The sequence below is a fragment of the Synchiropus splendidus genome, chromosome 9 (assembly GCF_027744825.2).
Source record: "Synchiropus splendidus isolate RoL2022-P1 chromosome 9, RoL_Sspl_1.0, whole genome shotgun sequence".
NCBI classification, from domain to species: domain Eukaryota; kingdom Metazoa; phylum Chordata; class Actinopteri; order Syngnathiformes; family Callionymidae; genus Synchiropus; species Synchiropus splendidus.
The window spans coordinates 20,033,621-20,049,002 of NC_071342.1; the positions used below are offsets into that span (position 1 = coordinate 20,033,621).

Here is a 15,382-nt window from a genome sequence, read left to right on the forward strand (position 1 = left end):
ATGAACAATGTCAGATGACAGTTCCAAACTGTAGATAACAGTGTCTTTTTCACAGACACGGACAAACAAAGTGCATTAGAATGAGGTGGCATAACAATAACAATAACAATAATAATAGCAATAATAATAATGTAAACGCTTGCACTTATGAAGCTCTCTGGTATGCTCCAGACAGGTTCACCAACCTTTAACAGTGTGTTCCAGTTGTCCTTGGAACTGGGAAATTCCCAGCCCCGCCCCCCAGATGACGTCACCTGACCTCAGATTTCCCAGTTGAAAGGTGCGTGAATTCCAAGCACGCAATCCAAGATGGCTGCTTGGAGTGTAAACAATGAGTTTTCTTTCTCTAAATTGGTCGAATACATTCAAATATTTGTCCTAGTGACATCATCCCAACCTCCGACTTGCAACTTCCGAGGTAACTGCAACGCAGCATGATAGCACATTTGTTACGACAAAGCTATTGTAACTGCCGAAGTGTGAGCATAACAATAACAATTGCAGTTAACTAAAACATGGCAGCACTAGAAATTCATCCGGATGCGTTTGACCTGGACTAGGACCCAGAGTCGCAAGATCATGAAGGATAAAGTCCAGAGTCCCCCTCTTTTACAGAACAGGGCTATCAATATTTCTATTAAATATCTCTGTAAAACCAGAGCTTCAATAAGTAAACACGCTTTTAAAAACATATTTAATGAGTGTTTGCACAAGGGTGGAAACACACTGATTTCTCTTGGCTGCCGGCCATTTTTGTAGTCCTTGCTGCTCTTTCAATGTAAAACTTTGTAAACTTTAACTTGATATTACTTCATTACAAGAAGCATTTAACATTCTCTTTTGGAGAAACGTTTGATCAGTGAAGAAAAACAAATACACGATAGTGCCTCTTTAATCTCTTCCAGTTTTGCGTTTCACTTGAAGCTCAACACCGTTCCAGAAATATTGCAAGACGTAAAGACACATCCTATGTCATTGTGGATTTGAGCTGTCAAGTCGGGATTAACAAGATTAGCATGAATCTCTTCATGAGATCGGCTGTTCGAGCTGCAAACATGCAACACGTCCTGCTGTTGTGTAAGTGCCACTGTTACATCCCTCACATGGTTTCCTTCCATTGCATCTTACTGAGCCACATTAAGAACCTGCTGTCGCCATCTAGCCTGGTGTTGCTGTCTCCTACTGTCTTCATCATAACCCTGTATCTCCGCTCCACGTGACCAAACCTTCCGGCCTCCGTAACTTGGTCGCCACACTTCTCCACATGTCCCTCAAATAGACCTGTTTCCAATCTTGTCCTTTTCCACTCACACCCAATAACAACCTCAGTATCGTCATCTCTGACTCTCCTAACTCTGACTCCTGAGTCTCATTGAAGGGGTAATAATTTAAAAAACATTTTCACTTGTTCTGCTTTTAAATTCATGCAGTGGGTGAAGGTTTAAATTGTTGACAACTTAAATCAGCTCCTGTTTACATGACAGAACGCTGAATTTTGTGGGTCCGATGGGACAATAAATCTGAACCTCAACCAACCTGTTTGTGAGCACCAAAACCGGAAAAACTGAAAGTAATCATTGTGTTTCCAAGAGAAGCATGATGATTAAAAAAAATAAATAAGGGAGTTCACTTTCACTTTCCGCTGTTGTTTTCCTGCCCTGCTCCAACTCCCACTCCTCACAAGCAGTCCTTCCCACCATTAATGTCTCACGTTCAACTGGACTTGGAACTCTGGACTGGAGTCCATTGATGTCCCAATGCAATGTATGGCAAAGATACCACTGTCACATCACACCTGTGGGTTTTTAAGCAGCCCTTATGAGGTCGGAGTGAAACTATAAAACTGATGGAATATCTACAACTCGGCATTTCCCTCAGAACTCCCATTTCTCACTGAAGAACATTGGTGGCATTGTCTCCCTGTCTGAGCAAGCGATGTTCAAGCCAGCACATCAGCAAGTGCTTGCAGTATGAAGTGCTACGGGGAACCGATCAGTATCAAGAAAGAGGACTCCAAGATGTGGAGTTAACAGTCGAGGCCACCTAAAGCGAGACCAAGTCAAGACTGACATCAGAACATACCAAGGCAGAGAACTTCTTGGTTGTTTCCGTGTCGTTGTCTACCAATAGAAGAGCTCTGAAATCAAATCCCCTCCAAGTTTTCCAACCAACCATGAAAGTTTTATTGAAATCCGTGTGTCAGTTTTGGAGATATTCTGTTTGCGGGATGTGGTCAAAGCAGTGGGCTTAAACTCAAAAACGCTGAGGGGAAATCTTTTGTTCTTCTTGTAGCTGATTTTAATACCAAATTTGTTTCAGGAACTTCATGGCTAGTTTGCCACACAGTACTTTAGTGGAGCTTTACCACTTCAATAATGACCTTTATCTGTTCCGATATGTAATGAGTCGGCTGAGGAAATCTGAACTACGGTGGTTACCTGCTGACACCGGCACCAGTGCGGGACTAAACACTTCAAAACAAGAAGGACTGAGATTCTCCCGAGATCACCTCAAAAATAGCTTCGGTATGAATGTCACTCCGTCACTTTGGTTCTGTGTCAGCAGTGGGAATAGAACAGAATCTGACTGTGCACTTTCAGTCCAAGACTCCTCCAGACAACGGTGCCAGGACTCCGGGTCAGGTCAACACTTCTCCAGTTGTCTGTCGGCCAAAGAACAAAGCGCTGTGGCCCAAAAACTCATTAGGGCTAAACCCTGTAACCTTCTGACAAACCTCACGCACAGCCAGCAGCTGCCAGGCCAGAACCTTCCTCTCAGTCCTGGGAAAGTTCTCCAGGAACACGGAAGCATAAGAGTTATGCCTTGAACTATCTCTCCATTTCTTCTGATCCCTCTTTCTCACCTTCAGTGCCAAGAGTGGACCTGAAGCGGATCCGAATGGGGAACTAAAGAGCTGCCTGGATCTTGGTTGCCAAGCAGCTCATAAATGTGAAGCTGAGAAATTCGTCTGAGGTCACCATGAAGCCAGATCCCGGAGCACGGGGAGCAAAGTGTGACTTGGAGAGCGTGTCTGGGTTCCCAGTCCAAGATGCCTGCAGGGTCAGATGCGACACATCACGAGTGCGTCCCGGACTTGCTCGACTCCCCACTGTTCTCTGGGCCGGTCCCGCTCATTTCCCAAGTCACAGCACAAACACTGAAAACAATCGGGTGTTGTTTCGCGCTCATCCAGCTCTTCAGAGCACGAAGGTAATGCCGTCATTACCGACAGCGACGGAACATCCTTCCACACACTTTGCCCGGATTAGACTCCACATTGTCTCCTTGCATGCCATGTCCATTATACCGGTGCTCTCGTGACCTGGCCACTCGGGTCCAAACAAACTCGACAGCTTTGGAACTGTTTCAGGTCAGGCAAGGCCATGGGCTGGGTGACATCAGAGAGGGGCGCCACAGCGACCCCCCCTTCCTCCCTGAAAACCTCTGATCCACTCATACTGATGCTTTTCGACATCAACAGAAGGCTCTGAAATGTCAAATGGGACACGACTTTTACCATCAAATTCAACCATTTTCTCCCAGTTATAGGTCGGGTTGCTGGGGCAGCAGCTAAGATGAAGAGGCCCAAACTTGGCTCACCCTAGAAACTAGGTGAATAACAACAATAAGGAGAAGAGCTGAACTCTTCATGACTCAATGCTTGTGACAGCGCAGACCTCCGCTAAGGCAAACTTTTATTTTCAAACTTGAATCAAACACAAAATATAATCAAATGACTCGCTGCTGGATCCACGTAGCTAGTGCTAGGATCGCTAGCGCCTTCTACTAACGCTCCTCAGAGGTTGTAGATGCCGGATAAATGACTATAGTAATGTGATCGAGGGTCGGATATAGAATATTTAATCCAGCTGCTGCAGAGGTCTCTGAGGACGCAGGATCTCAGTCACTCGAAATCACTGTGTGTTTCTCAAAATAAAAAATAAAAAAACTATCGGTACACAACCCTCCCACACCTTCATTTATTCCCCTTGAAACTACCACTCATATAATATTTGTCAAGCGCCTCACTGACCACCAACGTATCAGGATTCAAACTGACTCGTGACAAAAGCATACGGTCCCAGTCCAACTATCCGATGAAACCACTTCCATGATTCATGCTGGTGTTGAATTAAAAAGCAGATAATTGTTGTTGGTGTTGTTTCAAGGTTTCACCAGCACTTCTGAAGAAAACCAGTCTGGCGGGTCAGGTCAGACGGGCCCTGAGGCGACACTAGCATAACGATTGACGTTATACAGCTCTGGTGATAAGAAACGGCGGCTCCTCTTTGAAAAGTGAACTGGTTCTGGTGGGGGCCAGTAGAGGACGATGCATTCACTGTCACCATTTTTTCGCCAAATGCAAACACATCGCCTCACAGCAAAATAAAACTTCCACAGTCCACAGTCCATGGTTTCCCCTCAATATTATTGCCCTACAGTGACTTGAGAACATTGACTTGAGATACAACAAGAACAAGCCAACTGGAACAGTAGGGACAATTAGCATAGCTAGTGCTTCAGTGCTAAACTCAACAGAGACGATGAATCCTTTGAAATACACTGCAACTTCACCAGAACCAAAATATGATGACATAACATGACCTTGTTCCATTTACCCAGTCCTTATCAAGTAATGGGACGGGCCCTCTTTTTTATGCCAGGCAAAATGATGCACTTCAAGTCTTCAAGTCTGTTACAGACAAAAACAATGTTAATAAAGTTATTGTTCATTGGAAGTTGATCTATATTACTTTCTATTTTCTTCTCTATAATGTTAACAAGGATACAACGTTGTGCAGAGGTGCACTTATATTAATTTATAGACAAATGATACTATTTACAGAGGTGGACGAGAGTCGGGGGCGCGCGAAACGTTTACTTTTGCAACAGAAAACACTGCACTAACCTGAATTTAAATCTTTTCGTCTGTTTTTTTAGAGGAACCACACACTGACAGAGGAACTTATCTGCCTGAAGACATCCAAACCAGACGGGAAGAGATGTTTGGTGCCGCTGAAAGAAGCTAGTCATGTCAGCCATCGATGGTCTCACCATTATCTGAACGAATAACGTCAATATTATTCATGCTAACAGACATTCATCATTCTTCATGAGAGTTTCTCCAGAATCGTACCCATGACTTGCACTGAACAGAACCTACTTGGCGAGCGATGAAACGAAAGCAAACTAACCCAACCAGAACCAGAGATCGGGCCTGAAGGTGCCTGCAAACAGGAAGCGCTGGCTTCTGTTCTCTTCCTCGTAATTACAGACGCGCGCTAATCGAGAGCGGGCCGGGCCGCAAACAGGAAATGAGTCCAGGACGGTGAGCTCAGCGTTTCAGGCCTATTTGGACGCCAGGACGGCGCAGTTGCTCCACACATCAGGATATCAACCTGCAGTGCAACAGCAGAGGCCGATGTGTGAGTCGGAGCAGCTCACGTCCGTGACCCCACTCTGACTCCTCAGAAGTTAATCGTGGTGGCCCCCCGCGTGAACTCGGCTTGCGTGACACGATCTGCCGGCCAGACCTTGGAAATCTCATTAATGACCAGCTGATTTCTTCCGTTGATTAATCCCAAAACACACGCAAATGTGTGAAAACAACAAGTTTGGGTTCGAACGGGAGCTGCGTGTTAATCTGGGAGCCTTGTGATCGACCCAGCTCCGCTAAGACGGCGGCCGGGAAACACACAGACTCAGACTTCAGCGTCAGGTTTATGTGTGAGGGACAGCGACGGCTGTGAAGACGTGGAGACACAGCAGTGTCACAACACACAACAGGCCTGGCAGAACATCCAAATGACTCTCAGACGGAGCTGCGACCTTCTTGCTGTGCGGCCGCAGGACAACCCACTATTCCACCGTGTTGATATTCATCTAAAACCCCTGCACCTTTTTAAGCGAAACCAATTTCAAATGGATAAATCGTATACATTTTATTTTAACATGCCTAGTTTCACTTAAATATACAGTTAATTTATTTAAATATATTTTATCTGTTATCCCAAAACATACAACTATAATGTGCATGAACATATGAATGTTGCGAATGAAAGGTTAAGAATGATTAAAAGAAAATATGATTGCCTGTAAAGAAACACACAGACCCTGGAGACCAGAGAGCAGGGGTCACACTTACCAGGGAGCTGCTGAAGGTCGAGTCTGGCCTGCATCAAGGATTCCACAGAAGAGAACTTGTAATCCCAGCTTTCTTCTGAGTGAATGTAAATACATGTCAATAAAAAAAAATCAACACAAAATTTCACACATTAATGGTGTGGACCCGATGTTGACAGAGTGCCACCTGTATTGATGTGGCCCTAATGGGTGCAAAACGTGTGATCAATTAATCTAAACATCAATATTTTTTATCATAATTGGATGTGTATTTTTCCTCCGCTACATTGTTGATTTCTATTATTTTGATCTTGGGGAATATTATATATATTTATTTTAATATTTTAATATTTCCTGTGCCTGAAAAAAAAACCCAGCAAATATATATTTTTAATTCCTGATAATATGACATTTACATGTTTAACCCATGATTATCTACAAAAATTTAAGGTTTTATCCTATGGGTAAAATCAATGAAATGATCAAAAACAAAAAAACAAAATGGAAGTGAAGTTTTCGACTTTTGGAAATGAATTGCCTACCACTGGTACAGACAGTAGATTCCATTCATTCATGCCCACAGAGAGGTTTCCCCTGGTCGCCATTCTAATAATTTCAAGAAGAAAAATTGTAGCTGAGCGATGAATTGCTCGTAAATAGGGCCATCCAGAGGTAAGATTTTGGAGCTTACCAAGCTTACAATTAACGCCAGTGGCAGCAGAACCTGTGACTTAAGTCATGAATAGCGTTGATATAAACATTAACAGAGGGAATGTGTTTTTTTTTAAAACATGTCAGTGAACTTTGATGGGGACTGTCAAACGCTGTTACATGGGTGGCAAATAACCCATGGGCCGTATGTTTGACCCCAACAGCTGAGAGAAACAACATCACTCATTTGACTTGCCATTATAAAGGTATAAAAAAGCTGCTTCTCAGCGAGGCACCTGGTGGTCAGTGATGTAAGCCTGTTTGAAAAGTAAACCATGTCACTTGTAATGACCCTGCTGTGCCAGTTCCACGTCTCATAAAAGTCAGCGGCGCGCACGTGCACATGCACGTTTCTATTCTCACAAGAAGTCAGAATCAAGATCGCACACTTTTAATGATAGACTCTGGTACCATAATCAGCTCTTAAATAATCACTTCCTCCTAGAGTTTCATTTACACGGCAATAGAATCTGGATATAATCTGATACATTCATGGCGCTGGTCTAACATCACCCACAGTCGCACTGAGACAAAAGAAAAAAAAACAAAAAAACAATTCAAAGTGTAAAAGTTCTAAACAGACATGAAAAAGTCGAAGGTCAGGAATGTATAAAACAGTAAATACAAATCTTTTTTTCCTCTATTTTTAGCTAGCAGCAGGATTCAACTCTTTAGTGTTGCCACACATCTGATGATTTACTCATTGATAAAAACACGTACATGCACTCTTTACGGTTACTCACAAGTAAGAGAAGATTATTGATCTGTCTATATGGAGCATCGGGTCTTGGACGGGTCAGTGAGCTGGACGCTCAGAAACTAGCTTAAAAACACACCCAGTGGTGCTGCACGTTCACATCACACAACATTGTAGACAGATAAGAAGTTGACCCTTCATCTCCTGCGCAGAACCTTAAAATCAGAGATTAAATCAGACGCCAAAAATGATTTTTTTTTTCAAGCATAAATCTTCAGGTGTTCACGAACGTAAAGCTAAGAGTAAAAGAGAAAGTGTCTCGGTTCTGCTACGTTGCCGCGTGTGTCAGTGAGAGCGTTTGCTTTGCTGTTGCGACGCCGTCAGAGGAGCTGGGTGGAAGATGGATGTCCCAAGGCGAAGTTCCTGGACTGAAGCCAGCGGCAGCAACAATAAAAAAAACACCATAAAAGCCGCCAGTCTGTGTTTGCCGGATCATGTGAACAGAGGCTACGAGCTGAAGAAGTGGAGGTGAAGAGGTAAGAAGGTCAGACAGTGGGCAGCCTTCCAGCACCTCTTGTCTGTCTGTGGGCTTTTTCTTATTGCCACTTAAATGTCGGCGGGAGACACAACAACAACAACATGTGGAAGAAAAGTCGGCTGGATCACAGTCCTGGAGGAGGAAAAGCTGGACGGACTTTCATCTGCCGCCTGCTCTACAGACGACTGGATCTCACTGGAATCATACAAATCATACTGAGAAAGAGTCCTGATGATGATGCTTAAGATGACTCAGCATTGACACAAAGATGCGTCAACACACACACACACACACACACACACACACACACACACACACACACACACACACACACACACACACACACACACACACACACACACACACACACACACACACACACACACACACACACACACACACACACACACACACACACACACACACACACACACACACACACACACACACACACACACACACACACACACAGGCGTCGATTTCACAGCAGCACCCCGAGCGCAGGGCAGAGAGAGCTCAGCTCTTTCTGGGCTTCTTCATCCTGGAATCACAAAGACAGAATACCAATAAAGAGGCATGAACTCTAATGTATCACATGACCCAATGACTGTTTGAAGGACCGAAATTTAACTTTAACAGACAAGATTTTAAGTTCATGTGGAGACCAATGTGACCCACTGCTTTTACACATTTGATTTTTGTTTACACTCTGTCCTGATCAATAACAACAAACAATTATAAATGGTTCAAACATCTTCAGCAGGGTTGTTTTAGACTTCACCAGCAAGTGGACAGAAATGGAGCTTAACTCTAGCTGGGAGATGTTTAAATGTGTTTGACAAAAGCCTCTTCTTTCATCAAGCGTAAACGTTTGTTTGAACCTTCCTTTCCAAACACTATTCTACTGTCTTTCTCAAAGGTCTCATGTTGTACTATTTTTCTGCCTCACGCTGTGATGTCCTGCAGCTTGCTATTCTTCACACACAAGTCTCTAGTTTGTTTTCCTGAAAGCATGCCATTTGTGTATATTATTGTATTTTGTTATTTTCACTGGAAAAAGTTTTAATATTACTGATAGTTCTTGTATTTTTTTCATCAGAGAAGATCTCTGATTTGCAAAAGGAATTTCAAATGTAAAATGAAGTCAATGTTTCAACTTTCATTGTCCACTTTTTTCATGAAAAAAAATAAAAACCAAATAAAAGTGGAAGGTTTTTGGTCTCCTGCAAGTAACGGACTGGAGTTACCATCCGGATCCAGCATCCGTCGACTAAAAGACTCCATCTGTGTTCAGGAAAACAGGACGCCTTGTTTACCTCTTTGGAAGCAGCGTCCATTGAACAAGCAGCCTCGCACATCTTCCGGGCCTTTTCTCTCTGGCCGATGTCTCGGTAACACTGATGAAGACATAGACTGGTTATTAAGACTTTCCCCCCGCTGTTGTTAACGTGCCGTTACCTTAGCGAGGAACACGTAGTTCAGTTTGGAATACCCAGGCTGGAGCTCCTCCACCTGCAGCGAGAATGAGAAACGAGGCGTCGGTAAAAACGTCGAACAGTCGACCCGTTTGTGTGCTTGGCTCTGGGTCATGAGCGACGTGTCGGGACAGGGACCACTCGAGCTGAGCGGAGCAGGATTGGCCGGAAGCTAAATCCATTTCTCAGCTATATAAACAAGCAGAAAGTCGGAACACACGCTCGGCTGGACAAGTCAAAATGTCAGCTGATCTCACCTTGAGAAAATTCCTCAGCGCGTCTTCAACAGTGGCGATCAGTGGCGCCCCGGATAACGTGGCGGCAACTTTTCTCTCAATCCAGGATAATTGGGTCACCTGCCACCAAAACACCCGGCGTTACAGAAACTCTTCAGACAGGAAGGAAAACTCGACAAGGAGCTGCAACCACAGGAGACGGCGGCTTCTCTGATGGAGGAAGCTCGAACCTCCCACCGTCATGAAAGTCTCACTTTTGGAAGTAATTACAACTGAGCGGGTTTCCATGCTCAGTCAGAGGAGGTCAAGTCACGACGCCTTAGAACTGATGGATGTGTTGGTAAAATTCCCAGTGAGGCAGCCAGGTGTCTCACTCATCGCTCATGCCCAACAGCTACTGTTCCCAGCCGCTTCAAGAACCTGCAAGCTCTGCTCTGACTGCATTCGTTTCTGGAAAACACCTTTATTCGATGTATCGAATGGAGGTGTCACCTCATTGATGATGCTGTGTTTTCTGAGGCCTTAGTTTCACACTCACCTCAGAAATCTATAACATTAGAAATGAAAAAGGACCAGAAACAAACTTTGAACGTTACTCTTGTTTGGACATGGAACCGTGCGGCGGCTGGCGTCTTGGACAGATTTTCTGGTGACACATCTTGTTTCCATGAGCAGCTCCACTTAGCACACCAATACTTTTCCACTCTGCCTCCTCGCACGCCGGGATGTTGGCCCGGGTCAGACGTGTAATATTCCTGCCGGCACCACTCATCAGAGGGCGGCTAATTGCAGGTGTAGCGCTGCTTACGCGTCATCACCGGAGCATTCAAACGGAGTCTTCTGCTGAAAGCGGGACAACACTTGTTGTCCAACATGACTGACTTTCCAGTGTCAGGAGAGGAACATGAAGTATAATAATATTTAATTCCTGTTAGCTTGTGGAAGCTTCTGCTATCAAGCACCAGGTAGAAAAGCCACATTCAAAAGTTGTTTTAAATACAGAAAGTGAGGGTCAATGAGCTATTTCTGTTAGTCTCAGTCGGGGAGTACTTTGGCCAGATGAGCCACCAGAGACAGAATTCTGAGTTAGCACCACAGTGGTTAAGATTGAGGCTTGAGACTGAAGATTAAGGGAGGAATTGGAATTCACCAATAGAGTTTGGAAGAAGGTAACAGCAATTCGTTGACTCAGACTACAGTGAAAAATACCAGCCAACAAACTCCTTTCCCCAATGAAAACTGAATAAAGAGGCTGAAATACTACGAACACTTTGATTGAAAAATACAAATGAGATTGAAATGTGTGGGCAGGACAAATTGTTCGATGATGTACCACAACCAGACGATAAAATCTGGGATAGTTTCTAGTATTTTAACTAAGGAATGACTTACATGTCAGCACTTTCATATTACCAAGTTATTCCAATAGCGAACCACAGGTGACAGAACCCCCCCACACACACCTGTTCTCCATCTCATTGCTCAAGTTTCCATCACAGATCTGTGATGGAAACTTGAGCAATGTAGAAAGTAAATTTGAAAGTAATAGACTTAGTCAGATTAAAATCTACACTGGCAGGAAGAAGAAGGTCTGCCACCACAAGCCAAACTCAATGGTGTTCAGAAATTAAAAATGGCAGTCGTAGGACCTTCTCGAATGGAAGAAATGAGTCATCAAATAAAAGTCTCATGATTGAACCGGTCACAGACGGGATGAGTGATAAGACACCAAAACATGGACTTCCTGTTGTAGAAACTAGATATGGTCTCGCTGCTATCTAACAATGACTGGTGTTGAATGCTCCAGACAGGAAAACAAACCGTGAAACCAAAACAGCAGGACTATCTGAAGGGGAAACCGTGGGCGTGCTGTCAGAGGAGGTAAGGGGTCAGAAACAGTAGCACACACCAGGCGCTCTGCATACACAGTGCCAAGAGACCAGTGTCACGTACAGTGTAGCACCAGCGGCCCAGCAGGTGGTAGGACAGCGGGTCCTGCGGCTTCAGCTCGATGGCTTTATCCAGATGATCCTGAGGGAGGAAGCAGACAGACAGAAGCTTTTTACTGTTGATTCATGAGACAGCTGCTATTCTTGCTGCCTTCTGTTCTGACCTGATCTGTCCTGCTTCACCAACCCACAAGTATTTCACAAACACCTCTCACACACGCGATCCTGGCGGGCGACCACACTCTCTTGTCTGTCACGCACTCTCCCTCCCTCCTTTCCGTCCTCCCTCACTGTGATCAAAAAAAAAAAAAAAAAAACTCCCTCGCCGGTGCTATCGCCTGTTCACCTGTCGGGAGTTTTTCAGGTAGACCATGTTTAGGGGAAGCCGCTGACAGGAGATAAACTGCTACGTGCAGTTGTTCCACGCGCTGGCTTATGCAACTGAGACTGTGGGAGGGATTCAGCAGGCAAGGTCGGCGAGTGACCTTCACTCGTCTAAGAAATGTAGAGTTGATGAAAACGGGGGGAATGAGAGCTCCACAAAATATGTGTTTGTACATGTTTACAAAAGTTTTCTTCAGTTCTCGCTCACCCGGATTTGACCGCTGCTGAGTTGGTGCTGTATTACTATCGTTCATGTGAGCTGTCAAATAAAACACTGAAAACAATGCGTAGCAGAGAGATGATGACACTGCCCCATTAAATTACACTTATTAGAAGTTACATAACAACACTTATTAAGGAGACATGGGAAGCAAAACACAAAAGCGTTAACACATCCTCACTCCCATTGCATAACATAGTGACGTTGGGAAAGTGGACTTCTGTGTCCTACGCTGCTTGAATCTCACATACTAAAGGTAGTTTCACATCAAAGGATAAGGTCAGAGGAAGGTCACCTGGTTAGGTTAGCTTATTCATATTAGCAGCACATTAACCATATCATGCTGACTGAGTGTCTTGTTCAGACTGAACCATAACCATAACCATAAATACTGATTTTTTTTACAGTTATTAAGCAAGTAATTATCAATAGTTTATCAATAGTTAATACATGCGCCCAAATCCAAAGTGTAAAAAAACTTAAAAGATGTATAAAAGACTAACTATACCAAGTGACTATAGCTGAATCAGGTGAAAATATCCTTTACATTGTTTGTGTAACTTTATTGCTGGAAATGACAAGACCTGAAAGGTTGTTCACGTAACTTTCACTTCAAAATTTTTAGTGAGCGAAAGTCAAATGTTGATGTCTTGGATCAAAACAAAAGGAATAAATACAGGTCAACTGGTGCCTCCATGTGAAGACAACTCACCTTAAAGATGAATCCATTCTTGATTTTGTTCTGGAGGGTGTCGTACTCCGCCATAATGCCACACATGATGGCATACCTGAGAGAAGACAGGGAATATAAAATCGTTTGACTATATTTTCACCTGTTCATTTAGACCAAGAAATGGGTGTCTAACAGGTTTTCATATATGATACCAAAAGAAGATGTTCCACAGTGGTCAGGATGTGAGATCTAAAGCAGATTTTGGCCACGGCACCTTCTCTCTGGGTCACTGATAATGAGCACAGGAACGGTGAACCTACAGGCATCAGCATGGCTCTTCATTATGGGCAGATAAGCTGCTTCCCCTTCTTCCTTAATTAATAGACGGACTTAGACTGGAGGTGGGGTAGGGGGGAAGGGTAGAGAGTGATTTCAGCTTTGGGATGTGTAAGCCAGCATGACGCTGAGGGTTTCTAATGGACGAGTGTGGAGGCTGATCAAAGTCTTTTCACCACAAGTCCACTCTAATCCCACCGGTGCTTTGTCAAACACCACGCTGTGACATAAACACCTTTTTATATGAAGGATCAGCGGGTGGAGAGTTCACCTGACAACACTGTCAGAGATGGTGGTACTGATGGTGGATCTGTTGTGAGGCGAGGGGAATGTGCCACGGGACATGATTGGTGATGGGCTACTGTTCCCAGAGCCCCTACAACAGTTGTCATTGAGCAGAGCACGGCGGCATGCAATAAAAATAGTCCCCATTGTAGTGCATGTAATAAGATAGTACACCTTGAGCTGACTTACTGGAACAGTTAACAACATTAAACACAAGAGCCTGCCTTTACCGTAGCACTCACAATACCATATACATCCCCTACAATCCAGCACCTTAAATCAATCACAAACATCCGTCTTAAAAGAATTTTGTTGTCTGGTGAATTTACAGCAAGAACACAGCATCAGTGTTCAGCAAAGCTTTTTTATATACATTTTATTATTTTATTTTATTTAGGTGTATATATATATATATATATATATATAGTAGAGATCCAATGATGAGTGAAATCTTTGTGACATGAAGCACACTGAACATTTTATGTGTTTTATCCAGTATTTTTAAAGCAAGAACACAGCATCAGTGTTCAGCAAAGCTTTTTTATATACATTTTATTATTTTATTTTATTTAGGTATATATATATATATATATATATATATATATATATATATATATATATATATATATATATAGTAGAGATCCAATGATGAGTGAAATCTTTGTGACATGAAGCACACTGAACATTTTATGTGTTTTATCCAGTATTTTAAAGTTAAAATCTATCCATGTCAACTGATCCATCGATCAACACAATCTGATTTAGTCTGCTTGATCAAGGATGTTTTGGAAATTGGTGAACTGAAAAATATTCTGTATGAAGGCTTATGTGGTATAAATCTGGGAAACTTGCAACAATAAATTATATATATATTTTTTCTGTAATTAATTACTGATAATGAACACGTTCAAGTCCCAGCTACACTATTGCTTGAGATATAATGACACACCAGAAGGTGGTCTTTAGTTCAAGTTCAAATTAACTGACTGGAAATGTGAGTTGTTTTTCTAAATCTATTAAGTTTTGAAACAAATGACATAGTGCACGACTGTAATCTCAGTGACACAACAACTTAACAAGACCAGTACTGTCTCCCATCCAGTTGAATACTTGACTTCATATTACCGTATGTGCCACTGAGCTAAGAGCAGTTGTGTGAAGAAGGCAGTGGAAACCACTACTGCAAATCCAGGTAACCACAAGGCACATTATTACTTGTCTCTAATGGTGAGCTCATCTATTATTCACCAGGTTGTTATGTGCTTTCGGAGCAGTACAGAGAGTGCCAGATGCATTCAGGTTCAGGTCTGCGCATACTGAGTCTGGCTCATCTAGCCTGGGGAGGAACTCTGCAGGGAGGAAGCCTCCACAGCAAAGCAGTGTAGCTCTTCTAACACAAGACTCCTGTTGTTAAGACTCAGTCAGCATGGTGAGAGCAACAACGTGTTAAACTCTCTTGTTCTGGGGCGACATTTCTTTTGTCATCGAGTGGAACAGTGCCAGAGTTAAGTAGAGCGGACAGGTGAGGGGCGGAGAGAGCCGAGGGGAGTGACAGTGTACAGAGATGGGATTTGAAGGAGTCGAGAGGTGTGCCGAGCCTCAAGGGCTGACCTGCTGTTGTTTATTCTTTCCTTTCTTCTCAGAGTTGCAATATTATCTCTGCCTGACTGTCTAAGTCAACAGGGGAAGTATCAAGTGGAGGAGAAGCAGGGTTGTGACGGGAGGAGAGGACACAACGATTTAATTGTGCAAGGT

At 43.4% G+C, this 15,382-nt stretch overlaps 1 protein-coding gene across 3 annotated transcripts in view; it reads right to left on the reverse strand.

Moving 5' to 3' along the window:
- Positions 1-7,209: 7,209 nt before the first annotated feature.
- LOC128765026 (regulator of microtubule dynamics protein 2) overlaps positions 7,210-15,382 on the reverse strand; it is a 28,044-nt gene continuing 19,871 nt past the window's right edge. For all 3 annotated transcript variants that reach the window (XM_053875405.1, XM_053875406.1, XM_053875404.1), the window contains 6 exons: positions 13,046-13,121; positions 11,734-11,811; positions 9,802-9,900; positions 9,528-9,581; positions 9,386-9,466; positions 7,210-8,610 (listed from right to left, as the gene is read on the reverse strand). In XM_053875405.1, the coding sequence (XP_053731380.1) occupies positions 8,551-8,610; positions 9,386-9,466; positions 9,528-9,581; positions 9,802-9,900; positions 11,734-11,811; positions 13,046-13,121 (448 nt within the window). In that variant the 3' untranslated portion in view covers positions 7,210-8,550. The remainder of the gene's footprint in view (positions 8,611-9,385; positions 9,467-9,527; positions 9,582-9,801; positions 9,901-11,733; positions 11,812-13,045; positions 13,122-15,382) is intronic.